This window comes from Filicampus tigris, chromosome 18, assembly GCF_054856515.1.
Source record: "Filicampus tigris isolate MCC_2025a chromosome 18, RoL_Ftig_1.0, whole genome shotgun sequence".
In the NCBI taxonomy this organism is placed as follows: domain Eukaryota; kingdom Metazoa; phylum Chordata; class Actinopteri; order Syngnathiformes; family Syngnathidae; genus Filicampus; species Filicampus tigris.
In genome coordinates this window covers 14010001-14037175 of record NC_141234.1, presented here as the reverse complement: position 1 = coordinate 14037175, position 27175 = coordinate 14010001, and the positions used below count along the sequence as shown (strand labels likewise).

Genomic DNA, 27175 nt, shown 5'->3' with positions numbered 1-27175 from the left:
TCTGTCCAACTACATAACCCTGTGTGACCCCGCAAAATGGATGAAACATTGTCTTTGCCGTTTTTGGACACCCCGAGATATATACAGTAACACGGCCAGCTACCACTACCGGGACAAGAAAACAAGGAGACCAGGCTTGGAGAACGGTGAGCGAGGAGCTTGGTATACCTAGTATATTTTTATTTTTTGAATGTATTTTTGTTACAGCTGTTGAACTTTACCAAGGCGCATTAGCACAGCGTCGGCCACCTGATTGCGATGTCGAAAAATGTTGTCGTCGTCTTCTACCTAGCGAAGCCCCTCACCTCTCCGATGTGCACGAATGAGCGGCTGCGGCTAGAATGGCGACAATAAAAAAAAGAGAAGTTGACAAGAGGGTTGACAATTTAAGGATAGGTGGAAATTAGAGTATTTTTTCCCACTGAAATAAGCAATACCTCATTTGCAAGGAGACTGTTATTTCCCTGTTTTTAAATCTAAAAGCTCAGTGAACATTTATTTTCAACAATATTCCATGTTTCAAATGAACTCTTGCCTGTACTGGTTAATATGATATATATATTTTTATTAGTGCTGTCAAACGATAACAATTTTTTAACTAATCACAAAATTTTCCATAATTCCTCACGAGTAATCGTATTTTTCAACTACAATTTTTTACTAAGCTTGGAACCATTATTTACTTGAGTATCGCCAATCCCAAAGCAAAGAGGGTAATATGCTGGGACCACCCCAAGCCTCCTGCACGCACGCACGCACACACACAAAGAGAAGTCGTTACCTCGACAAGTTTCTGCGGCAGGCTCACCGTCAACCTGTTGGTGCGCGACCACGGCGACGTTGAAATTTCGACTTTGAAAACAGAACCCTCATGCTCAATTCCAGAGTGGACAACAAGTGCGGCGAAAAGCGGATCGAAGTCCTTCCCGAACAACGCCCATTCGTACCTGGGCTCGACTTCAAGTTGACATCAAGTCACTACGCCATCGTCCATTCCAGCAACATCCATATGGCATTATTGGCGGGCGGCGTCTGGTGTGGCCGTTTGCGTGTTCTCCTCATGTTCAATTGGCTTCTTCATAACAACTTCAGAATCAGACTCGCCTTTATTGGCCAAGTATGTAAAACACACAAGGAATTTGTCTGAAGTAGTATGGTTCAATTCAATTCATTTATTCACATGTCAAATATTACAGTTGCACATTTATCACCATGAAGGCAGCCGGAAGTTCACTCTGAAATTACATGCGAAAGAGACATCCCATTGAAGCTACTTAAAACGGAAGTTAACCCAAACATATTTTTTTCAAGAATATGTTCCCAGCAGGGGATAGGCTCCATCACGCCCGCGACCCTTGTGAGGAGAAGCCTCCCTGTGTGGAGTTTGCATGTTCTCCCCGTGCCTGTGTGGGTATTCTCCGGGTACTCCGGTTTCCTCCCACATTCCCAAAACATGCTTGGTAGGTTGATTGGACACTCTGAATTGCCCCTAGGTGTGATTGTGAGTGCGGATGTTGGTTTGTCTCTGTGTGCCCTGCGATTGGCTGGCAACCAATTCAGGGTGTCGCCCGCCCACTGCCCGAAGACAGCTGGGATAGGCTCCAGCACGCCCGCGACCCTTGTGAGGAGAAGCGGTAGGGATAATGGATGTTCCCAGCAGGCCCACTAGTTGAACCACAGCATTGTGATTAATTTTTCATCTGTGGAATATAAGTTAAGCAGCAAAATGCACTCGTTTTTAGCCATCTCTGGGACAGCCATTTTGTCTTCTGTCGACTGAAAATGACATCACAGCTGCTCACGACGACCAATCACTGCTCAGATTCAGACAACAGCTCAACCGTGGTTGGTCGTTGTGAGCAATTGTGATGTCATTTTCAGTCGACAGAAGACAAAATGGCCGCCCCCAGAGATGGCTAAAAACGAGTGCATTTTGCTGCTTAATTTATATTCCACAAATGCAAAATCAATCAGAATGCCGTGTCTCAACTGTCTCTCCCTGTTCTCCTTTAACAGTAAAAAATGAAATGGAAAAGCGTATAAGGACAATGTAATGAGGATGTGATGCTTAAAATAAAGTCCACAAGTAAGTCCATTTTCTTACCTGGCTCTTCCTGTTCTTGCACCATCATCTCCTCTCCCTTTCCTTTATCACCCTGCCTTTCCACTAACAACCACATACAAACATCTTTCAGTCATTAAAAATATTCATTCCGTCATTTAAATAAGTAATAAATAATCCACCTCTGTGTTATCAAACACAAACTGTTTTATTACCAAGAAGATAAAAATTCAGTATCAATTCATCCATCCATTATCTATACCGCTTATCCTCACAAGGGTCGCGGGGCGTGCTGGAGCCTATCCCAGCTGTCTTCGGACACCCTGAATTGGTTGCCAGCCAATCGCAGGGCACACAAAGACAAACATCCGCACTCACAATCACACCTAGGGGCAATTTAGAGTGTCCAATCAACTCACCATGCATGTTTTTGGAATGTGGGAGGAAACCGGAGTTCCTGGAGGGAACCCACGCAGGCACGGGGAGAACATGTAAACTCCACCCAGGGAGGCTGGAGCCGGGATCGAACCCACGACCTCTGAACTGTGAGGCGGACGTGCTAACCAGTCGACCACCGTGCCGCCAGTATCAATTCATAATTTTTTAAAATAGTAAATGGTTAATAGATAATCCATCAAAATGTGAAGATAACGTGGTCAACTGATGAGGTGAAAATACATAATTATCAGCATACATCTTAAATTGGATGGGATATTTTTAACTTCAGCCACTGTTCATATTTTGCTTCTCCGTGAGTGTGTTACCTGTGTTCTCCGGGGCACCAGGTTGCCTCTCCTCCCTTTCTACCCCTCTCTCTCCCCTAGTGCTGCCGACCATATCGAAATAAATTAGGAAGAGGTTTTGTGTATTTCTTTCTAGTTACTGTGGGTAATAGACTCTCACCAACACGCAAAAATTAAGCTAGGCTTATCATTGTTGCGTTCGATTCAATGCAGCTAAAATGAGAACTAATATCTGTTGATAATAACAAAGTCATGGTATTGGGTGATACAATACGGTAGTTGTTCAACATAACCACTGTCTAACATACTCTCACCGTAATACACCGGAGCCTCCACAGACTCCGCCTCCTGCTACTCTCTGAGTCTCTGTCTGAGTGGGTGACTCAAGCACACTTTTAGCCTCTCCCTAGCAGAGAGGGCGACGGGAGAGTGAGAGAGCGGCTGGAACCTAAAGCAATATAGAGCCAAACACATACCTCTCAATCCCGGGCTGTGCTGAATCTTACAAAAGTTATAATTTGCCCGTATTTGTATGTATATAATCTTACAAAGTATCTATATATAATCTTACACAGTCCTTTTCTCTCAGCGGGAGAGGTGGGGCAAACGGACCGAACCCGACAAACAAACACTCCAAACAAGTTCACCATCTTCCACATCTCCAGCTTCTTTTCAGTCCAACCACAGCAAACTGAAATAAATTGCCTGTGATGAAAAAGCGACGCTTCCCTTCCTGCTGGTGGGGAGACATCAAAACAGGGAGCAAGCGCAAGCGCTGGTCCTTTCGGGGAAATCACGTGACCAGAGACGAGTTGACGTCCACGCCTCATTCAGTGCCAATAAACACATTCCATTGCATTACGAGTGGCATAAAAAAAGTAGTTTTAGCTGTGTTAAAGCAAACGTAATAAAACTCCCCACGGGTGTTTATTTCTGTCTCATTTTGTCATTTCCGAGGAAAAAATAAACAGTTGCGAAATAAACAGTTTGCTCTTTTGGCTGCGGCCACAAGAGAGCCATGAAAACGACAACGTTTGAATTCAACCAAGCCGTGATTCTTCTGCCGACTACAAAAAGGACGCAAAAGGCTGGAAACAGACTTCTTTTCCTAGCGATATTTTTGCCAAATGGGGTACGTGTCAAAAGTGTGCTCACTGTGGCCCTGCAGTCACATGTGTCAAAGTCCTATTTGACAGCCCGCGAAGAGAAAAGCGATGGGTCGACAATTTGACGCGTCCGAACGCTGTAAAGGGAAAGTGAAAGTGTAAACTTCCTGGTGCACAATGCTCGACGCCACGCCAGCGAGGAGAACAGCTTGGACTGACATTCGTGCACTGAAAAAAAAATCTAGGTTGAATTGGCCCCATTTTCTTTCCTCAAGTGGCTACACAAAATAAAAACAACTGGATCCAGATACATTTTGCCGGCACATGTACAGCATTGACACTTTGGTATTTGTTTACTCTTTGGCGCCATAACGTGGTCAATAAGGGGATTGTAGCGCGGACCACAAGAGAGCCACCCAAAGAAAACTGGATGTAGTTCTGATGAATGGGATGTAAAAATTCTAAATCAAATGTACTTTTATTTGTTTAGCCCAAATCACAACATCAGTTATCTCAATTAAGGAGAAAACTAAACATGTTTTAAGGTGCAGTAGCCCTACGCTGGGGCTCGACCTACTTGAGCATTTTAGCACTTTTTTGCCCCCCTCAGGTAAGGCTAATGCCCACCCACACCTGGCATCCTGGTAACACCACTGTTCGTCGCCGTGGTTCCACGCATAAATGAGCGTCTCAAACACGACGCGCAGATGTTAATATATTCATTTCTGAATGTTGGTGCCAAGAAAGAATCGTACTCAAGTAAGGTGTACTTAGTTACACGTCTGGTGCCTCTTTGGCACGTCAGGTCTAGCGTGTGTCGCTCACTGCATGCGGTCAAGCTATCACGCTTTGGTTTACCGTGGTCAAATTATCCGCCCCTAAATTTTCAGTGCGCGCGTATACTAAACCTTACGTTAAATAATTTCCCGCACAACTGTCTGCACAAAATACAGTACATAATTCATCATTTCCCTCACGTTTGAACTGCCATAAAAAAAAAATTCCCACCAGGAATAAGAATCACCTGGAATGATTTTCTACTTATTGAGACTCATGCAGCGTATGTGCATCATCGGCCACAATAAATCAAAGTGTTCAAGATGGATACAACATAAACATTTACAAATCTAAAGTGGAAGTCAACCCAAACATATTTTTTTCAAGAATGTGTTCTATGCAGGCTCATTAGTTGAAACAAGGCAATATGATTAATATGAAATATGAGTTAAGCAACAAAATCCACCTGTTTTTAGCCATCTCAGGGGGCGGCCATTCTGTCACCTCTGTCGACTGAAAATGACATCACAGACCCTCAGGGCTCAGATAACGACCAATCACAGCTGACCTCTTTTCTGAAGCTGAGCTGCGATTCGTCGTTATCTGAGCCATAGGATGTGTGAGATCAAATTTTCAGTCGACAGAAGTGACAAAATGGCCACCCCCAGTTGGGTTAAAAATAACACCATTTTGAGTCAAAAATTGACCCATCCACTAACTGGGTCAAATTGACCCACCTTCTTAGAATAGAATAGAATTCAACTTTATTCTCATTGCACACAACACAGGTTAAGAGCAACAAAATGCAGTTTGCATCCATCTAGAAGTGCTCTCGCAATATAAATTTAGATAAATTACAGATGTACACAGTGTGAGGACTATAAACATGAATATATATTGCTATGAGTATACTATGGGTAGGTTATACATATATATATATATATATATATATATATATATATATATATATATATATATATATATATATATGAAGGCTGTAATTGTATAAATATAAGTATATGCTTGATAGGTTATAACAGGCTATAGCTATAGGTGCAAGTATTTACACCATGCTGTAGAACTACAATTATGGATTATGGTATGGTTAACTATACAATATTGACAGTAGTGCAGTTGAGATAATTTTCAGAAGTATGAGCATTAATTGAGCAAGAATTTACAATGTGAGAGTTGAAAACATGTTTTTTACAGTAGTGCAATGAAATAGGTTTTAAGTTGGTTGCGTTGTTTTGTACAAAACTACCCATTTTTGGGTTGTTTTCTGCAAAAACAACCCAGAATGTTGGGTCGAATTGAGCGACGTATCGGATCGATCAATGTTTGACCCAAAATTGGGTTATTTCCAACCCAACCCAACTCATGCATGTTGCTACTGCAGTAACAACATGAAGCACAACTGCTTCTAGAAGAGCAGAGGAAAACCTGCCCATGGGTCTTCTTCGGAATGATCAGAGCTGGGCAGTCCGCCCCAGGGCCGGACCGGTCGGGCCCAATGCCCATTTTTGGGGCAGGGGGTGGGGGCTGACAAATTTTACAAAACGGCTCGACTAAGCAAAGGCTTTTAGTCCGGCCCACTAACCGGCCCTCATGCCTTGTGACGTGGTCGCGAGGCGGCCAAATTTCATCTCAGCATACTCGGCGGAGGGTTCTTTTTCTAGGCTTCTTTCAACTACCGCGTCAGCGCGAGCGACAACTGCCGCATTGATTCACATGACCGATGCATTGTGCTGTTGGCGACAGGTCTGCAATACATGTGGGCCGGACTAAAATCCACTTCTGGCCAGGTCTGCAACACATGCCACGCACCCATCAGGAATTGTTGCTGCTATGATTGGTCCATTATGTCACATGTTGCGATGACGTACAGTTTCCCACACGGAGGAGAGGGTGCACCGCGCAGCTCGTTGCTGCTGCAAAGCAAATTAGCAGAGCTGAGCAGTCCGTCCCTGGGCCGGACCGGTCGGACCCTCCGGCCCGGCCGGATGCCCATTTTTGGGGCGGAGGGGTGGGGGGTGACAAATTTTTTAAAAATGGCCGGACTAAGAATGGCCGGAAGTTGATTTTAGTCCGGCCCACTAATCGGCCCTCATACGTGTGACGTGCTCACGAGGCGGCCAAAAATAATCTCAGCCTACTCGGTGAAAGGCTTCTTTTAAGGCTTCTTTCTACTCCCGCGTCCGCGCGATCGACAACTGCTGTTATAGGGATTATGGTATTGCCCCCGCCCCCTCTTGTAATGGTATGCCTCATGTCTCATGAAATAAAATGCAACCATAGGACACACGCACAGGCACCCCTGGCCACCACTCGCTGAGGTGTTTTTCCACTCTGGCCACCCCATTGAACAATTTCTGGCTATGCCCCTGCCTAAACGTGAAGTATTTGTGACGCCGATTTAAAAGATATCTTAACTTTTTTCCCGCACTGGTTTTTGAGATACATATCATTTTCAGTTTGACCGATAAAAGCTTTCACAATACAGATTTGACCATGCGTTGTAATTTATAACTGACGTTACAGAAAAAAATCTACCTGTTGCTGAATCTTGCGTATAATTCATGAATTTTCTGGAATATATTACAATGTGTTAATATTATATTCTAATTAATATTACTACATCATGGTGGTCGACTGGTTAGCACGTCCGCCTCACAGTTCAGAGGTCGTGGGTTCGATCCCGGCTCCGGCCTCCCTGAGTGGAGTTTGCATGTTCTCCCCGTGCCTGCGTGCGTTTTCTCCGGGTATTCTGGTTTCCTCCCACATTCCAAAAAACATGCATGGCAGGTTAATTGATCACTCTAAATTGCCCCTAGGTGTGATTGTGTGTGAATGGTTGTTTATGTGTGCCGTGTGATTGGCTGGTGACCAGTTGAGGGTGTACCCCGCCTACTGCCCAAAGACAGCTGGGATAGGCACCAGCACGCCCCGCGACCCTTGTGAGGATAAGCAATATCGATAATGGATGGATTACTACATCCTCTTAATTCATTTTCCAAACCGCTTAACCATATTATTACATTATTATTGTATCCATCCATTTTCTGTGCAGCTTATTATCATTATTATTATTATTATTATTATTATTGCAGATTCTGTATCAGAAAATCATGCAGCCTGGATGTCATGATGAAATAAATTACTTGTAAAATTAACATGATTCCTTTTTTTTTTTGACGATCATTAATTATGTGAGAAGAAGACGGGAAATGTCAGTTCAGTTTACCACATTTTAATCATGTTGAAACAAAGTCAATTCAAAGGAGTTTTTTCAGTGCATGCATTTGCACACAATAAATCTGCTCAACCAATGGCTGTGCAACCAACCGGTATGACGACATTGGCTGTAACCCTCCGTATTTATGTGCGGCGCTGCCAGTGCCATACTGGTGCGATTTGTGAGCAACAATCGTTCAGTCAAATCAACACCTGGTGTAAAACCACATTTGTCACACGTGTGCGGGACACATTAGTAAGTACATGCGTGAATCTGGTTTCATGGCGTTTCAAGAGATGATGCCAAATTATGCTTGTTGCCTATTTGCACTGTAAGACAAACATTTTATTTTTCTCTTGTGTTGTGAATCGATTGTCTGTGTTTTATATTCCAGTGTTATGTGAGAAATTAAAATGCCGAGGTTGTTGTCGGTATAGGGCGGCATTTTGTAAAGACTTCATTGTGTGCGCTCGAGTGACGCGATTGGTGCTTGTCTTTCTGATGAAGCCAAATTTGGTTCAGTTGAAATGGAATGCATGATTGTCGACAGTAATCGTGATATTGGCGATCACTTTCGCCAATGGAACGCGCGCGACTTGTTTATCCTGTGAGCTGATGTGAGTGCGTCTTTGTTTGCTGCTGCTCATCACAGCGCCGTCAAGGCGCCTTTGTTGATGGCGATTGTCATGCCTGCTACCGAGTGAGGAGGGAAGCAGAATAACATCACCCAACAAAGTAGTTCAGGCCACGCCAAAAACAGTAACTGTAAATGGGGTAACCATCACATGGAGCGTCAACCGTTATTGCACGGCGTCAACATTCACCCCACCCTTTTGGAATGAGGTCATGATAAGAAATTGATGTGTGCACATGGGTTTACTTTTCATGACAAGCGTGCTTTTTAAGGCATCGATTGAAATCGGGTGGGGGGTGATTTGTGTGTATATATGCATGTACACGCATTCGCAGCCGCGCGCGCGTGCGTAAGAATAAAAGTATATTGGGAGCATTACATCGTTAACCTGCGACCTGGCATGCAAGCATCCCTACTAAAACCACATTTCATCACAGGAAACGGGTGCTCCATGATATTCACTATTCGTGCCCAACCCCACCTCTTTCCCAGAGATGACTACACGCCTAATTACGGGACAATTACGTTATCGTTCGAATCTGCCTCCAGTGTCCCTATCGATCGAGAAAACCCTATCACACAACATAATTTATCAACACAAGGTGCGCTGTAAATATTTGCTTATTCACATGGACTTCATCTTGGCAAAATGCAATAAAATGGTACTCATTGTGGATGATTGCTGGCTGATGCCAAGACCGTTTTTTGGTTGTGGTTTTGGGATGGGCGGTGGTTGGTTGCAGTTGTGTTGAAGACCATTGGGTGTCGCCACTGCGCTAAAGATATAGGATTTGCTCGTTTTGTCCAGTCGTCACCATTTGCAGCGATCATGTTAATTAATCCCACCATTTTTGTCCTTTAAGGTAAATCAACAAGCATCGTTTTAAGATGGCAGCCCCCGAAGGTGAATATGTCAGAGTTATACTTATTCATAATAATGCTGAATTGTTTTGATATAATGATTTGATTTTACCCCCTTTGTAGATATTCAGGTCAAGGAGCTTGATAAGCGGGCCTCTGGCCAAGCCTTTGAGGTTATCCTTGGTGTTCCTACACCAGACAATAAGGGTGACTTCCCCTTAGCCCCGACAAAGAAAAAGGATGTCTCACTGGAGGAAATTCAGAGGAAGCTGGATGCGGCAGAAGAAAGACGCAAGGTTACTTAATTTAGTTGTTGAAGTATACATTATGCCAGGGCAGTGTCCAAAAATGAAAGCAAAATAGTTATTGAAATGTGTTCCAATGTTCTGTTTGTATAATGAACTGCACAGTTACCTATTTGTAAAGGATTTAGGAATAAAATGTATATATTTTTTCCAGAACCATGAAGCTGAGGTTTTGAAGCATTTAGCAGAAAAACGTGAGCATGAAAAAGAAGTGCAGCAGAAAGCTATGGAAGAGAACAACAATTTCAGCAAGATGGCTGAGGAGAAACTCAATCAAAAAATGGAAGCCAACAAAGGGAAACGCACAGCAATGATGGCAGCAATGAACGAAAAATTCAAGGAGAAAGTAATTGTCCTGCTTTCTTAAATTGATATTGTGGCACCAAGATGTTGGGATTAAATGCTCTTTTCTTCTTGATAGGACAAAAAATTGGAGGAGGTGAGAAAAAATAAAGAAACCAATCAAACCAACTTAGAAGAAGATACTTCAGAAGACTGAATTACATCAGAAGACTCAATTAGATATTGTTAATGCAATGTCATTTTTGTATTTCACATTCTTTTTTGTTGTTGTTGTTTGCCAGTATATATGTGTGCACTTACCACTTGAAGTAAGAAAACAGTGTTTGTGATTTTATTTGATTATTTTATGTATTTATTCTTTACTCTCAAGCAAGAAGCTTTCTTGTGCTTATTTTGTGTGGCTACCAACCTCAACACCGTTAGTAGTGAAATGTATATAACATGCTTGCATAGGTATCTTGAACCTTATATTTCCATGTGGTTTTGAAAAGGTCTTAAGTTTCAGTTGTTCACTTTTTATGATAAAGGGTAGAAAAAGTAGCACAAGTTCTGAAGAAGGCAGACATTGTTTCACAAACCTGGGTGTCGTTTTGTTGCATCTGGAGATATTTATTTTGCTGTTACTCTAAAAACGTATTGCTAAGTGAAGCATGTAAATTGATGCACTCATTAGTAACGAATGCATTACTTGTGAAAAATTAATGAGTAATACATTTCAACATCCCAATTGTATGAGTCACTTTTGTATTAGTTGTACTATAAAAAAAAAAAAAAGACTGTTGCCAAGTAAATATTTACCAGCTGCATGTAATCTCTGTTAACGTCACACTTTTGAAATATACTATTTTCACTGATATATTCCCCAATCTCCTTTTGTGTGTTTCGTTTATTCTCCTACTGTATTGAATAAACTTACCTTCTAGGTAGCGCCACTACACTCGACCCAGTTGGAATGCGGCCCAGTTTCCGAAGGGAGGAGCTTATGATCTGATTAATTGTGCGACACTGTTGGCATTCAGGCGGCACGGTGGTCGACTGGTTAGCACGTCCGCCTCACAGTTCAGAGGTCGCGGGTTCGATCCCGGCTCCGGCCTCCCCGTGTGGAGTTTGCATGTTCTCCCCGTGCCTGCGTGGGTTTTCTCCGGGCACTCCGGTTTCCTCCCACATTCCAAAAACATGCATGGTAAGTTGATTGGATACTCTAAATTGCCCCTAGGTGTGATTGTGAGTGTGGATGTTTGTCTCTGTTTGCCCTGCGATTGGCTGGCAACCAGTTCAGGGTGTCCCCCGCCTACTGCCCAAAGACAGCTGGGATAGGCTCCAGCACGCCCCGCGACCCTTGTGAGGAGAAGCGGTACAGATAATGGATGGATGGATGTTGGCATTCACACTGCTACGAGTGGCCAGTGAAGCAAACTTAGTCGAAGTGCACGAAGATTTCGAGGGCGCAGGTTACAAGTGTGCAAAAATTGCAGAATCGGGACACTTCGTGTGACGTCATCGACTTAAACCCATGCGTCAGTGAGCATGGCGGCACGGGTTGTTGTTTTGACAATTTTGCTTTTTAAAGTTATATTAAAACTTTAGTAAAGAAGAACTCGGGCTTGGTCTTCCAGTCGACAGGATATGGATTCTTTATTTGGACTATTTGCGCCTCCGGGGACGGTATGCGGCGCATGCGCAGACGGCTGCTAGGAACGGCAATGAAATTAAGACAACATACGTAGGTAAACTAATGGGTAAACGGTGATTCTAAAACATCGATTGAAAATACACATACATTAGATCAACTTTGTAATAATTGGATATTTGCACTCGAAGAGACATTTTTTCGGCACAGGAACAATAATTCCACCGAATTACGTCAGTTTTCCGCTGTATTGGTCAAATCCGCAGTGAATTGTGGGTAATATGCTTCGGGCGGGGTGACAAAGCACTTTGCAGGATTGGAAAAAAAAACTTCGTAGAATTGGGACAACACACCCTCGGCGGGAACGCGCAAATCGTGTGGGTATTGGGATTGGGCCTCTCTCTCTCTCTCTCTCTCTCTCCCTTTTCTTTTTTTTAAAAGACACTTTCTTTTAATTGGCTGATTGCGCTTGAAAACAGTGTCTTTCCTTGTGATTGGTCGAAAGACTTTCGACGCAGTAGGTCGGCGCTAAAATTCGAATTTGAAGTTGAACAGAAGTTGTTTTGTACAGAGGTAGAAGAAGTCAGGAAGAGGAGAAGCTCAGTCGGTCGATTCACTTCCTTTCGATCTATCTTTTTGGATGTTTTAGTGTACTTGAGCTTTTAGAAATCTATCCAGCCAACAACTTTAGTCAACATTAGTGCCCGGAATGGATCCTTTTACGGAGGTGAGTAGAAACACGTCTCTCCCTTGATACTCTCGAAAGCAAATTATATTATGAATTACGAAGGGACTATTATGAAAGTGTTTATTAATATAAAATGTTTGGCCAATATGACTTTGCAGTTTTGCATAGTACTGTACGTGTAATGAAACGAGAGAACGTCTCCTTTTATCTTAGCATTTACAGAGTGGTTATTTTTCCGTGAATCATTTACTGACAACTCAAAATATACAAAGCATGTAAGTTACGAAACATCTATTTTTTGTGATTTAAAAAATGAATGTCCTTTTCGGGGAATTGGGTTTGTGTAACAGCTACTATTTTTTTCTTTTTATATAAAGTCATTTAGAATTGTCGGATACTAAAATATGCTCGCAAGACGTCTTCTGTTTTTGATAAAAGAGAGAGATCCGACTGTAGAATGTCCATCAACGTCTGCATTTTATAGGTTAAATCCGAGATGAAAGCACAGCATAACCGGAATTTTGCATCAGATGACTGTAGGGGAAAAGAATGCTGCTCAATTTAAAAAAAAAAAAAAGGGGGGGGTTAACAATTCACAAAACACGCTTTGCTCGTTTGTTTTAACTCAAGGTAGTAGCATTTCTCAGCATTAGAAATCTATATCCCATCTTTGAAAACATTTGAAAGCAATCTTGAGCTTTCTCCAGTTGTTTTCTTTTCCATTTCAAATCCATCTGTGTCATGACTTCCACAGTGCACTCATGCGAAATGTTTTTCCCGTGTGACTCAAAGAGTGGTGGGGACATTTGTACTGCTACAGAAATGTGTCATAACTCGCACAGTTAAGGTGCAGTGCTGGAAATCAGTTAAGACAATGTAAATAAATGGCTGTTTGAGGCCAAGTGAAGCTAATGTGCCATAGAAAAGTCAGTGGACAAGCAAACAGTTATTTGTATCTTGTGTGGAGAAGACCTTTCATGTGTGTTCTGCCGTTATGTTGTTCCTTGCTGTGTATCACTTGCTTGCGTTAGCACTCACCACTTATAGCCCTGTTTTTGTTCCGGGCGCAAGTCTACCGCAAGTGCAGTCTAACTGTATGTATGGGTGGAGTTTTCTTTCTTTTGGTATTTTCATGGTTCACGCTCCCCGTTCGCCACGTCGCCAACGACGCTTTTAAATGGAGAGTGGCGTGATTAATATTTCTCGTGTTTGGCTCCGGGCATGTAGTAAGTGGCAGTAATGTACTTTATTTTAGTTTTTATTTAGTAACCCAGAACATACAAACACAACAACTAGGGGAGTGACAAACACAGCGGCCAATAAATATACAGTATTTCAGAAACACATTATAAACCGTGACATCATCAGCATGCGCGCAGGCCACCAAAGGACTCCGAGACAATTTTACAGCCCGATCACATATGGTACCGACAAAGGCAATTCGTCCGCCAAAATTGCCCCGTGTCAAAAGCCATGACTACAAATGTCTGTATGTGGATAACCCCAGATTTTTCTTGCCGGCCAGTTACGCAAATGACTGGTTACAGTATTAACACAACATTGCTTGCCAAATAAAGTTGAAAGAAAAAACACCACTTGTCAATCCGACGATGAAACGTTTTTAGTAGCGACCGTTAGCAAGATAGCCCCTTTGCAGGGATCCTGAATAGAAGAACTCCAGACCATCGAGTGTTGAAGAGTCATGTGAAGTTGTTTTATTGCGTCCTTTTTGGAAATTCAAAGAAACCGTTGCATGTTGACCATTTTAAAATGTTTGAATCCCCTCAGAAACTGTTGGAGCGGACACGGGCTCGGAGAGAGAACCTACAGAAAAAGATGGCAGGAAGACCAAATGCAGCAGAGCGACAGATAGTGAAAAGGCCCAGAGAGCCTCTGGCTGACAAAAATGAGGTGATCCTTAAAACTGTTAATGCCGAAGGTAGGGTTTTTGTCACACTAACCAGATTGACTACTTCATTGTGCTGGGCGATATGACTCAAAAATATATTTTGTTTTTCACTTCCCCCAGTTCCTCAGCCAACCTCGAAACCTTCTCCATCCAAGCGCAGGTGCTCATCAGAAAATGTTAAGCCTGTAGAGGAACAAAAGGGTCAACCTCCAGCCCCCATTCCAGATCCCTCAACTGACAAGAAGCCCCCAATCGTCCCTGCATGTGTCCGACCTACATCTTCTACGGGGGTGACTGAAGCCCAACTATTTGCTCGGACTCAGCCAGTCGAGTTGAAAACTGTCCTGCCGGTGTCAGAAAAGATTGCCGTGGCTGCTACTCCCAAAACGCAGACGTCCTGGGCTGCTGACAGCGTTCCCGTTCAGCCTGTTGTACTGAAGAGCATGGGCGACCCAGTCGAAGGTTCAGCTCCTCCTGCCGCTGGTATGAAATCGCGTCTACAGAAGCTTGCTGAACAGAGGAAATGCTGGGATGGCACCGGTAAACTTGATTATTCATTCATTTATTCATTTTACTAGCACTCAAAGTTGATTAAAACTAGGGCTGCTCTATATTGGAAAATAGGGTTGGAACGATGAATGGAAAATCGATTTAAAAAAAAAAAAAAAAAAAAAAAATCCATTCAAACCGATTGATCAAATAATCAATTCGGATCGAACTATGACATCTCGGCACTCACAAGCCGTTTACAGCGACGCCTAACAAAAGACAACATACAGAGTTTAAAAAAAAAAAAAAAAAAAAGATATCTTGACACGTTTCCCCATTCCAGACGCATAGCACATTTTGAATATGTCGATCAAATTATGCACTCATGCCAAACATCCCTCTTATTGCATTTGGTGATGGCTGCAGCACCACACTAGCGCACAGAGACAAGCATGGTCGCGTTTTGAATTGAAAAACAAAAAAACAATCGGAACTGAAATTGAATTTGTATGTACATGATTATAATATAAAAGAGTTCATTTTTCAGATTGTGATTGCCTTACTGTTTGATTTCACCCTTCCAGACTTGAATGTTGAAGACTGTACCCCTCTGTCTCCGCTGAGAACAAACGCTGATGCCAGCACAACTTCAGGCCCCGCCATGCACTCATGCACTCCAGTAGGGCGGAGAGAAAAACTGGCCAACCTTGCTGCCACCATTGGAACTTGGGAAGATGACTTAAGTCACGTCAACGTTCCAAAAGAGCAAGCCCCTTCGAAGCCCGTGCCAGCTTTTGGTCCCAAGTCAACCTGTGGAGATGCTAATTTATCTGCTTCCATTAAACAAAACACTCTTGATCGTGCGGTGACCAGTTCAACAGAGAGCAAGTCTTCATCATTCTCAAATCAGGCAAGGTTATTTTTAAACTTGAGTTATTGCCAAAGGGGGAAGTCAACCCCCAAATTGTCTTGACAATAATGTGTTCTTTGCCTCCTCTTGTCCAAACACAACATTCTGATTAACATTGCATTTGTGGGATCTGAGTTCAGCAGCAAATTTCACCCATTTTGAACCATCTCAGGCGGCGGCCATTTTGTCACTTGCTGTATACTGACAATGACAATGACATCACAGTTGCTCAGGGCTCAGCTCACAAGCAATCATGGCTCAGCTTCAGAAAACAGGTGAGCCGTGATTGGTTGAGTTACTCGAGGACCGGTTTTAGCCCTTCTTTCAAAGCAATTATTCCCGATAACTCTGACCCAAATTACACTGGCATAATCGATATGCAAAGTCTCATTTGATTTTGCATTTTACCACAAATAATCCAGATTTTGAACAATCATCGGAACAATGAGGCACACAGCCACTAAAAACATCTAGAAGTTCAAAAGTGGTATTATTCACTAGACCTTAAAGGGATACTTTCATAATTTGGCCTTTTTCAGCAGTAAAAAGTCAACACTTTGTGTCTAATGAATTTGATAACTTCATTATTTTTCATGTACAATTAACATCTTTAAAAAGCACATTTTGCACTTGCTGTCGACCGGAAATGACATCACGGCTCGCCTAACGTTCACAAGCTGAGCCTTGGTTGAAGTTATCAAATTCACCGGAGACAAGAGATGAACTTTTTACTGCTGAAAATGGCTAAATTGGTCAAGTATCCCTTTCATCAAAAGATCTAAGGCAGCAAGTAGTGATCATATGTAAGAATTAGGGCTGTCAAACGGTTCGAATTTTGAATCGAAGAGTTAATCGCAGCTTAAAAAATAATTGATCGTAATTCATCGCAATTCCAACCATCTCCAAAATATGCCATATTTTTCTGCAAATTGTTGTTGGAATGGAAAGATAAAAGACACAAGACGGATATATACACATACGCTGACGAAAAACGATTTATTCACAGCTCTGAGATTTAAAGCTTCCTTCTTGTTTTCGAAATGCTCCTTTATATTCTTAGAGTTTACATTTTCCGAGTGGTCCCTGAAGCGCACACGGATGTGATTGGCTCATTGTACGATAATGTCGTTGATGTCATGTCAGTACGTCGTGTGTTCCTCCTTTAAACTGACTTTGACACAAAACAGGACAGTCCTCTTCTCTACTCATCCCCAGTCGCTGAGGAAAACCAATTTATTCACGTTTCTGAGATTTAAAGCTAACCTCTTCTTTCAAAATTCGTCTCTATACTCCCGCGGGCGACACGCGTCCGCTCTGCTGCTCACTGTGCACTTCTGCGTGGGATTATGCATCGGCGGTCATTCTGCGCATGCGTTAAATGCATCAAATATTTTGACGCGATCAATGACAAAATTTAATTGCCACCCGCGGTAATTTTGACAGTACTAGTAAGAGTTCATTTTTTTATGGTGACTCTTAGTGGAACAGTCATTTCTAATGATGTAAAGATTCACTCAAGCCTGGATTCGATTCGATTTTCAGTTCACGATTTTCGATTCGATCCGATTTTTCCCTAAAAAAATTGCTACCATGCTTCTCTTTGTGCACTCGTGTGGTTCTACAGCCATGCACAAACGCAATACGCAATGATGTTTGGTGCAAGCGCACCATTTGATCTACACGTTCAAAATGTGGTATGCATCTGGAATGAAAAAACGTTTCAAGACATCATTTTCAAGATGAATTCAATCGACTCGCTTTTTTTTCCCGATTAATCAGGCAGTCGATTTTAAATCCATTTTCCATTAGTCGTTACATCCCTAGTCATTTCTGACCGGGAACACAACATAAGAGTTAATTAATCGGTATTTATATTTATTTTCTGCCCAGAATTGTTGTTTCTTTTCTTTTTTTTTTTCTCAAGTCATCTGTGGGAACACTGCGCCTCTCCGTGATCTTATTTCTTGATTTTGTATCCACAGGCAGCACACCCATCGGCAAGGTCAAGCCCTCAGACGACTGAAACTCCTGCAACCAAATCAACAGCGAATTCAGTAGCAAGGCCCCAGAAAGCCTCCGTACAGCCACTAACTGTGCCACCAGAGTCCCCATCTTCACGATCAGTGCCTCAAAGCTCTGTGAAAACCGATGCTGTCTCCAGCGGTCCCAAAGTTGCCTCCAGTCTTTGGAAACCACAGCCCTGTGCCAAGCCAACTATGTCCAGCCCTGCTGGCCCTCTTGCAAAGAATGCTGTCGGTGGCCCTGGTAAGTCTAATTAATGCTGCTTATTAGGGCTGGAGGTTTTTTGGGAAAAGATTGAAATTGATATTGCAATTTCCATTCAATTCACGATTTTCTTCAACTGAAGCTTCGGTGTTATATTCACAATGTACAGTAACATTTCAAAACACGATAGAAACGTACATCGTACCATCAAAAGCTTAAAATAATCCAACCGTTACCTTAAAGGGGAAGTCAACGCAAACATTATTATTATTATTATTATTATTATTATTTTTTTTTTTTTTTTCTCAAGAATATGTTCTATGCAAGCCCACTAGTTGAAACAAGGCATTCTGATAAATATTGCGTTTGTGGAATAAGTTTTAATCCACTCGTTTTTAGCCATCTCTTGAGGGCAGCGATTTTGCCACGTCTTAAACCAGAGTACACGGAAAAAAACCCACGCAGGCACAGGGGAGAACATGCAAACTCCACACAGGGAGGCCGGGGCCGGGATGGAACCCGGGACCTCTGAACTGTGAGGCGGACGTGCTAACCAGTCGACCGCCGTTACATCCCCGATACTTATTAATTGCAGTTAGTGTTGTTCCGATACCGATACTGGTATCGGGTAGTGTCCCGATACCACATTAAAACACTGCTATCGGTATCTACGAGTACGTACAAATAACGTGCCGGTGCTGTGCGAGTAAAGAACGTTGAATGCAGCGCTTTGTATCTTGCTCCCTGCTGTGGGGTACAGGAGATATAATGTCGGCGATATGTAACTTCATAGAAACCCCAGCTAGAGCGAATGTTGCAAGATGCGGAACCAAAGTGGCCAGGTTCAACATACGTTAAACCTGATGCAACGTTCGAGAACGAAACATGTGAACGAGCACCAAGAGCATGAACAAGGGGAATGGACCGCAACAACAAACCCTGCTCGATTTTGGATTTTGGAGTTGAACTTGTTGGATTTTTCTACTGCTTGTTTTTGGTTTTGAAAGTGGATTTGGGAGCGGAGGTTGTTGCGATGGGCCACTAATACAGTACTCAAAAGAAACTTTTATAATAATGTCCTATAGCTTTTGTAATTAATCCGACGCAATCTCTCTCAAAGACACCTCGTGTGTATTATTTCTTATTTTTTTCCTTTGGTACAGCATCAGCCGATACCGCACAGCTGGGTATTGGAATCGGTATCGGGGCCAAAAAAGGGCATCGGAACAACAATAATTGTAATGCTTAATTAACTGTGAATAGCTAGTTGCTGTCCGGCTTAACACAGTTCAAGCCCGATTTCTGCAAAAAGTGTGCTGTACACCCAAGTGCTTGTTCTGGTATTTCACGACTCCAGTTCACATTAGCGATTAGCTTTAGCTTTTCCATTTTCTCATGTTCTCTCTTTTTGCATGCTTAGCAACTCCACCTCCGACTTTAGCTCGTAGCTACCATCATACACATTCAACAAAGCTAGTTAGCTTTGGGCTTAGCGTTCACGAGCTACCGGGAAAGCAGGATATTGGCTGACTGTATGACGCACATTTTTTTTTAACCCCCAAAAAAGCTAATTTGTTAGCGTGAGCTGGCCACGAGTAGCATGCTGCTACTGAGCGGTGAGCTTTTGGGGGGATAAGAGTGCTTTGAAAAAAAGCAGTTTTGACGATCCCGAAATCGCGTTTTCTGAGATCCCAGATTACTTTCGATCAAAAACGATAAATCGTTCAGCCCTACTGCTTACTGTTTAACGGCACTCGTCTTCGTTTGCCGTCAATCGAGCTTGAACTAGTTGTTGTGCTAAAGCAGCAGGATTAAGAAATGATTACTAGATCCCAGTGATGTAACGATGAATCGAAAATGATTTGATGGATCGAAAATCGAGTTGATTGAACTCATTTAGAAAATGATGTCTTGAAATGTTTTTTTCCATTCCAGATGCATAGCACATTTTGAATGTGTCGATCAAATGATGCGCTTGCGCCAAACGTCATTGCGTATCGCGTTTGCGGATGGCTGTAGAACCGCACTAGCGCACAGAGACAAGTGTCGTAGCGGTTTTGAAAAAAAAAAGAAAAATTCGAATCGAAAATCGGGAAGATAAGATAAGAATGCCTTTATTGATCCCACAGTGGGGAAATGTTCATTGTTACAGCAGCAAAGATATAGGTCACACAGGGGCGGCGGCATAATGTGGCCATTAATGTATAACATTGACGGCAAACATTTAGGATCAAACCTATGTAAATATACGCAGTTACATGTGTATATACACACCAACCTACATCTACATAAAAAGTATGAGGAACACTCATTTCGGCCTGTACATAGTACAGAGGAAAAACTACTCTAAGTAAGTGACAGTGCTGCAGTGCTGTAGTGAAATGTAAGGGACAGCATTGGATAAAAATAAAACTAGACTAACAGTAGTGGGGAATGTTGAGTATTGCACGGTATTACAGTAGTGGGGAATATTGGGTATTGCACGATATGAGCTCAACTGAATATTGAAACGAATCGGGGCTCGAGTGAATGGTTACATCCCTACCAGATCCAAATCCGGAACCATGCTGTAATTTCCTCCACATGTAACAAACCGTTTTTATGTTTTCTTGGCCAAAAGGTGTACAGATAAAGTCGTTCCTGGACCGATTTGGAGAGAGATGCCAGGAGCGCACAAACTCCCCAGCAGGGCGAAGCACCCAGCAAGCCACGGTCAACCAGTTGCTTACACCAAGCAACCGACTTGTGCAAAACAGGCTCATGGCTGCCGAAGGAGCAAAAACAACCTCAGCGGAGCTCACCCACAAACAAAAACTGGTAGGTCAATCCGGTGTGAGTTTTATACACCTTATACTTGTCCTCCCCCTTCTGATAAATGGAATCATAACAGCATACACCAAATTGACAACCATTTCTCTTCTCAGGAGCGTGAGACTGAGCTGGCTCAGATTCGGAGTCGGCCCCAGGGCAATAATTTGTGGAGGATCATAGATGCAGGGTCAGAAACCAAGAAAACCGCACACCTCAAGGTTGGAACCACCTTTATGCAGTGTGCGCTTGTTCTGTTTTGGCAAAAATTTGGAATTGCTAATGAGATCATTTGTCATTTTAATCAAATTGATGGGGGGCTTGGGGGAAACGCCCAACAAAAATCAATGTTCACAATTTTCCCGCCATTTTTGACAGTGGGCTTTCAAAAACTGCGAAATTTCAATGCAGTATTTTGCCCTGCTACTATTTGCACATTTGGTGTTTGCGGGTATTTCTTTGGACCGGAGGGGTATTTTGGGGCCATTATTCATATTAAAAACGGTCAACCGTGCGACTATTTTGAAACTTCTTTTACAACATTTGGACATAAAAGTGTATTTTGGGGCGTTTCCTGACACTGATGAAGCCTGTGCGCTCTCAACTAGGGATGTAACGATTCACTCAAGCCCCGATTCGAATTTCGATTGCCGATTTTCAATTCCATTTTTTAAAAAAAATTGCCGCCACGCTTGCCTCTGTGCGCTAGTGTGGTGCTGCCGCCATCCACAAACGCAATAAACAATGATGTTTGGCGCAAGCGCATCATTTGATCGACACATTCAAAACGTGCTATGTATCTGGAATGGAAAAACATTTCAAGACATCATTTTTTTAGCTTCCTAAATGAGTATGTTCTATGACCTAGGCATGCTATGTCTTTTGTTTGGTGTTGCTGTACAGGGCTTGCGAGTGCTGAGATGTCTGCGTTTCAATTAATCGGTTTGAATCCATTTTTCATGTTTTTTCGATTAATCGTTACATCCCTATTTAATAGTATAACTTGATCAAGTCTCTTCTAACAGTTCATACGAAACAATAAATTACAGCATGTATAATTCCCGATGATATCGCACGATACGGCATCGGACAGTACTGTAGGCCGCAATATCAGTATCGTATCGGAAGTGAAAAAAGTTGGATCGTGACACTCTTAATTACAAAAATCTCACGGGTAACCAGTAAATCAAAATATACAAAGTATGGAAAAAGTACTTGTCTACTCTCAATTGAATCACTTTTGAATTGAAAAACAAATGCATTTGAAAAGGATGCACTTCAAATATTTTGCTGCAACATGATCACCAAACTACTGGCATAATAAAAATAAAAAAATAGATCGATATCGCGATAGTTTCTGGCAAAATACATCATCGGGAAAAAATGATCCCGACAGGCCTACCAGTAAGGGTGGGAACCGATGGGTACCGCACGATTCAATCCGATTCTGATTCGGAGGCCCATTGTTGGATTTGATTCCGATTCAGAGGCCCGCGATTCGATTTGATTGCGATTCCGATGGATCACTACATTGGCTTACGTTTTATAGTCCGTGTAAAACACCGGTACCTTTTTTTTTTTTTAAACTAATAACTCAAGTAAGAGCAAAGATTTCTATTTCTCACTTTGACTTCGCTCCGCCTGTATGAGGTTTTGCTTGTTCCGCCATCTTGTCACGTATTAGCTTAGCCTTCCACAGACGTCCGACGTACAAACGCACGTCATCGCTTGCGCATGCTTTTAGTTTTTTCTAGTTAAACCTTTAAAGATCGATTATTAATACCTACGAATAGTTTCCGAATCTTTTTAATACCCTGAACGATGCATTGAAAAAAACCGATTATCGTTTCCCCCCCAAAAAAACGAAACAAACAAACCTCGGAGAGTCTTGAAGGAAGAGGGGATGGCAAACTGTTCAAGAAATGAGTAAAATGCCACTTGAGTTGTTTGTATCAACGTAGCTGGGAATGGGAAAGGTTCAGCAGTGGGAGTCATTCATTCAAAAATGAGCTTCTATTAGGGGGGAAAAAAACATCTTCAACTAGATGGCAGGAAGAAAGATTTGAGAGCTTTTCAGACTTAAAACATGTGCCTTTTTACATGATGTTCTGCTAAATGTCCCTCTCTCTTTGCTTTGATTTAGGAAAAGCTCGACAAATGTGTGGATGGCAACGTTGGCTTGTCTGAGCCAAAAGATGAGCCCAAACCATCTTTTCCTGAGGCTATAAAGGGCCCTCCAGCAGGTATTCACAATATTTTCCCATTCAGTCGGACCTTTGTCATAATGCTGTGCAATGTGGCCTCCTCCCTCACAAAACCTCTTCAGTCTACTTGTATGATGAAAGTAAAGCGTTTGAATGTATTGGACGGTATGATGTCATTTTCTGTCATATTTGTAATGCACGGAAGCTCGATTTGAAGAAACGCGTTATTTCCGAAAAAGCATTCATCCCCAATAATGGGCCACATTGCTCAAATAGGTTGACGACGAGCCAAAACCCTTTCTAGAGTATAAACGAAGACATTTTGCTCGGTCCATTTTGATTTGGCTGATGTGTCACTTCATACGAGCATGTTCAACACAATTGTTTTGAAATCACAGGTTGCGCCTTGCCGGTTTGTCCCCCGGCATCCGCATCGAGTCCAATGAAAAATGCGGAGGACAAAACGGCTGAAGATGACAACGGAGACGAGGAAATGGAAACGAGCCTTGAGCAGTCCGTCAGCTCGACGGTTATAAATGATCCGTTTGACGGAGTTCTGGAGGAGCGCGAGGATCTCGAGGAGGAAGATGCTTTGAATGTGTCGTCCATGTCCCTTCTCGCACCGCTGGCGGAGACTGTGGCCGCTGTGGTGAAGAGTCCACCGAGGATGATGGTATTCACAATACACCGCTTATAAGGCTGTAACGATTCATCGATTTCAATCCTTTTAAATCGGATCATCGATTCGACTCGGACACGTCAGCGCTCGCAAGCGCTATACAGCGACACCTAATAAAAGACAGAACATACCTAGGTCGCGAGAATATACTCGTTTAGAGTGCTAAAAATGGCCTTTTTTAAGTTTTTTTGTTTCTTTCTTTCTTTCTTTCTTTTCACCCAATACAATTTCTTTACACTGAAACGATGGTTGAAAAATGGCAGCAACTCCGCCGCCTTTTTTGCCATTTGTTCAGGGAACTAAAATTGACTGGTGTTGCCTCATTCCTAATAGTGTTTTGGCGACCCTCTGTTAGCCATGTTTCGCCCAGGAGAATTAAGTCAAGATCAGAAGACATAATGATGTCATTAATCAATATTAAGGAGAGCTATAATCTTGCAGTGATAACGGGAGACGCTGGCTTGCTCAGAGGTTGACAAGATGTCCCAACTAGGTTAGTAAAACAACAACATAACTTTGTTGAAACGTATTCAAACATATTTTTACCAAACATTTTTTTTCAGATTGACATAATGTTGATTTTTTTTTTTTATTTTTTTTTTGTCTGTTTGTTTTGTTTTGTTTTTGTTGCCAATATACGTCTTTATTTCTTCATTGTAAAATTGTAACAAAGTTCAGGGAGCTCCCAGGGTCAGCAGCATGTCTTCAAAAGTTGCGTGTTTTAGTAAATATTTCCTTGAACTTAACGGTTTTAAATTGATTTATCGGCCATCGGATTTGGGGGGGGGGGGGGGGAAGGCTTATTCCGATATTTGTCAAAACGCTGAATATCGGAGCCCATAATCGGTCTATCCCTAAAAACAAAATCAGCATTTTTAACCTTAATTTTAAGGCTAACGCATCCATAGACAGATGCAGTATATTTAAGAGGGGTGTAACAGTACGCTAAATCACATTTCGGTTCGTTTTTTTTTTTAAACTTCGGTTCGGTATATTTTCGGTACAAAAATAATCATTATTTTTTTTAAAAAATATGTTTGTTTTGAAAAGATGACAAGCAAATGGTACATTTTTTCGAAAAAATAAATAAAAGCACACCATTCGGGTGATATTCGGGAGTATTTACACCAGAATAAAAAAGACACGAACAATAAAGATCTCTTAATTTGGTAAATTATGAAGACACTGAAATCTTTAATCGCGAGCAGTTGTACTTGGATGAAGAAAAAGGTGATAATTAAAGTCTGACGTCTGACGGCGTGTTCCCGGAAGACGCTACAATATGATAAATCTCGCTGTTTAAGTTTGGCGTTTTGGGCTAAATAGACTGCTCGTCCAAGAAACATTCACAGTTGGATGATGGTGCTACCTGCCGCCCATCTCATGTAGCAATGTCGGCACACAACCTTCGGACTCATCCACGCATCGGCGATGGGGAACAGGAAAGCCAGAATAATGTTCCCAAACAGGAGACCGCAGTGAACCGGGGGGCCTTCGAGCCGTCAGACGTAGTTCAATATCACGTTTTTGTTCATCCAAGTAAACTGCTCGCGCTCTTCTTCGTCCTCCGCTGCCCCACTCGCTTGCCGTACGACGCATTCATGAACCTCGGAAACATCACACCTCAGCAACACACAAATGCGACCACAACACAGATAACCTAATTCGTTACCACATGCTGTTGAACATTCAAAGATTTCAACGCCTAACAGTAGATTTCAGTGTCTTCATAATTTACAAAATTAAGAGATCTTTATTGTTAGTGTCTTTTTTATTCTGGTGTAATTTCTCCCGAATATCACCCGAATGGTTCGCTTTTATTTATTTTTTCGAAAAAATGTACCATTTACTTGTCATCTATTCAAGTTAAACACATTTAAAAAAATATAATAATAATTTTTTTTTTGTACCGAAAATATACCGAACCGAAGTTTAAAAGAAAAAACGAACCGAAATGTGATTTAGCGTACCGTTGCACCCCTAATATATCCACTTTTTGTGAATCGTTCTAAGTGGTGTGCGGTGAATTTTTTTCCCGACGTGAAACATGTGCCTTGGCTCAGTGAAGGTTGAGAAACGCCGCTTGACCTAAATATGACACAGTTGCCAGCCACACGAAGCATTCTCTTCTTTTTCCCCGCAGACATCAACTCCAGCTAGTTCATTCATCGTGAAGAATAGCACTCCAGACAAAGTTGGCCAATCTTCTCAATTCCAGAGAGCCGGTCCAAGAAGTGCCACATCTGACAGCATTGAAGTCCAAGATGACAATCCTAAACTACCATACAGGTACGTTGCTAATTGCTCACTTTATTTTTAACATTTACTTACTAATGTTAATAATTGCTAAGTCGTAGGGATGGAGCCATCCACTCAAGTTCCGATTCGTTTTCAGTTTCCGATTTTCGATTCGATTCCTTACAAATTGCTACCATGCTTGTTTCTCTGCACTAGTGTGGGTCTGCAGTAGAGATGGACCGATATGCTTTTTTTCAGGGCCGATACCGATTAGTAGTAGTCAAGGAGGCCGATGACCGATATTAGGAGCCGATATTCATTTTCGGTAAAAAGGAAAAGATTGGCGTCAAAATCTAAAAACAAATGAAAACTCTTTTAACTGTGTTGAAATGTCTTTAAGCATATGTTTATGGAACCATTTTTCAGATTTGCATACTGTGGATTTCTTACATTATTATAACAAGTAATTGTTGACAAGATACAGTACATTTTTGTTATGAAATTCTCACAGAGTTCAAGGAGCTAGCTCCATGTAGCTTTCTACAGTAAATGAAGTTCTCCCAAATTTGTAAATGACAAATGTTAAACTTTCACATATCTTCATTTTGATTTGAACTTAGTTTTAAATGTGTTCATGATTGATTTATCATTTATCGGTCTATCCCTATTCTGCAGCCATCCACAAACAATGACACGCAATGATGTTTGGCGCAAGCGCATCATTTGATCCACACATTCAAAATGTGCTCTGAAGCTGGAATGAAAAAAACCTTTCAAATCATCCTTTTCTAGATAAATGTAAGCAATTCGGCTCGCGATTAAACGGAGCGAGTCGATTTTTAAATGGATTTTCGATTAATCGTGACATCTTTACTAAGTTGGCATTGGAACCAGTCCCGTGTCCTCTTTCAAGCACAGACTCCCATGTTGATGTGTCAGATGTCAGACTGCCCCCCCCATTCTTTCAGTTTTGACCTGACATCATCGATTTCCCTGACAGTCGATAGATTTCGTCAACCGTTCCGCCCCTAACATGTGCCGTGTATGCGTCTGCGCTAGTATCGACGCTTATAGGTCGACTCGAGTGAAGGAGCCGGAGAAACCCAGTACTAAGGAGGTGATGGTGAAAAGAGATGTTTGTCACAGAGCGGAGGAAGTCCGAGGCTCCAGCTTGTTTAGCGCCAAACAAAAGTTGAAGGTTTGAAATGAAATGGCTCCAAAATATTCTTTGGACTTGTCCAGCAAAGCAAATACCACCGTGGCTCTACTTATTCCATCTTTGTAGACTCTCACCAATGAGATGAACCTGCAGCAAAGCGTCATCCACCAGGCCAGCCAGGCTCTCAACTGTTGCACGGATGAAGAACA

At 42.2% G+C, this 27175-nt stretch overlaps 2 protein-coding genes and 1 long non-coding RNA gene across 6 annotated transcripts in view; 2 read left to right on the top strand and 1 right to left on the bottom strand.

Annotated features, from left to right (window-relative positions):
* Positions 1-8045: 8045 nt before the first annotated feature.
* stmn1a (stathmin 1a) lies at positions 8046-10880 on the top strand. 2 transcript variants are annotated; one of them, XM_086015304.1, is made up of 5 exons: positions 8046-8178; positions 9421-9461; positions 9542-9714; positions 9878-10069; positions 10145-10880. In XM_086015304.1, the coding sequence occupies exons 2-5, from the start codon at positions 9446-9448 to the stop codon at positions 10220-10222; spliced, it is 459 nt and encodes a 152-aa protein (XP_085871430.1). In that variant the 5' UTR covers positions 8046-8178; positions 9421-9445; the 3' UTR covers positions 10223-10880. The 2 variants fall into 2 exon arrangements, with proteins under 2 accessions (XP_085871430.1, XP_085871431.1); XM_086015305.1 differs by having other exon boundaries at positions 8108-8254.
* Positions 10881-11354: 474 nt separating this feature from the next.
* The window catches only part of anln (anillin, actin binding protein), a 73441-nt gene continuing 57620 nt past the window's right edge, over positions 11355-27175 (top strand). For 2 of the 3 annotated variants that reach the window (XM_086013832.1, XM_086013831.1), the window contains exons 1-12: positions 11355-11691; positions 14133-14283; positions 14374-14793; positions 15327-15652; positions 17635-17917; positions 20499-20695; positions 20803-20907; positions 22830-22929; positions 23289-23563; positions 25713-25858; positions 26867-27005; positions 27093-27175. The exon at positions 27093-27175 is cut by the window's right edge and continues 53 nt beyond it. In XM_086013832.1, the coding sequence (XP_085869958.1) occupies positions 11653-11691; positions 14133-14283; positions 14374-14793; positions 15327-15652; positions 17635-17917; positions 20499-20695; positions 20803-20907; positions 22830-22929; positions 23289-23563; positions 25713-25858; positions 26867-27005; positions 27093-27175 (2264 nt within the window). In that variant the 5' untranslated portion in view covers positions 11355-11652. Of the gene's footprint in view, positions 11692-11746; positions 12384-14132; positions 14284-14373; positions 14794-15326; positions 15653-17634; positions 17918-20498; positions 20696-20802; positions 20908-22829; positions 22930-23288; positions 23564-25712; positions 25859-26866; positions 27006-27092 lie in introns of those variants that run through there. The other variant, XM_086013833.1, reaches the window with a different exon arrangement.
* Positions 13992-27175, bottom strand: part of LOC147132646 (uncharacterized) — a 35023-nt gene continuing 21839 nt past the window's right edge. The window contains exons 2-3 of the long non-coding RNA XR_015081990.1: positions 14531-14779; positions 13992-14436 (exon numbers count right to left, since the gene is read on the bottom strand). This is a non-coding gene — a long non-coding RNA (uncharacterized LOC147132646). The remainder of the gene's footprint in view (positions 14437-14530; positions 14780-27175) is intronic.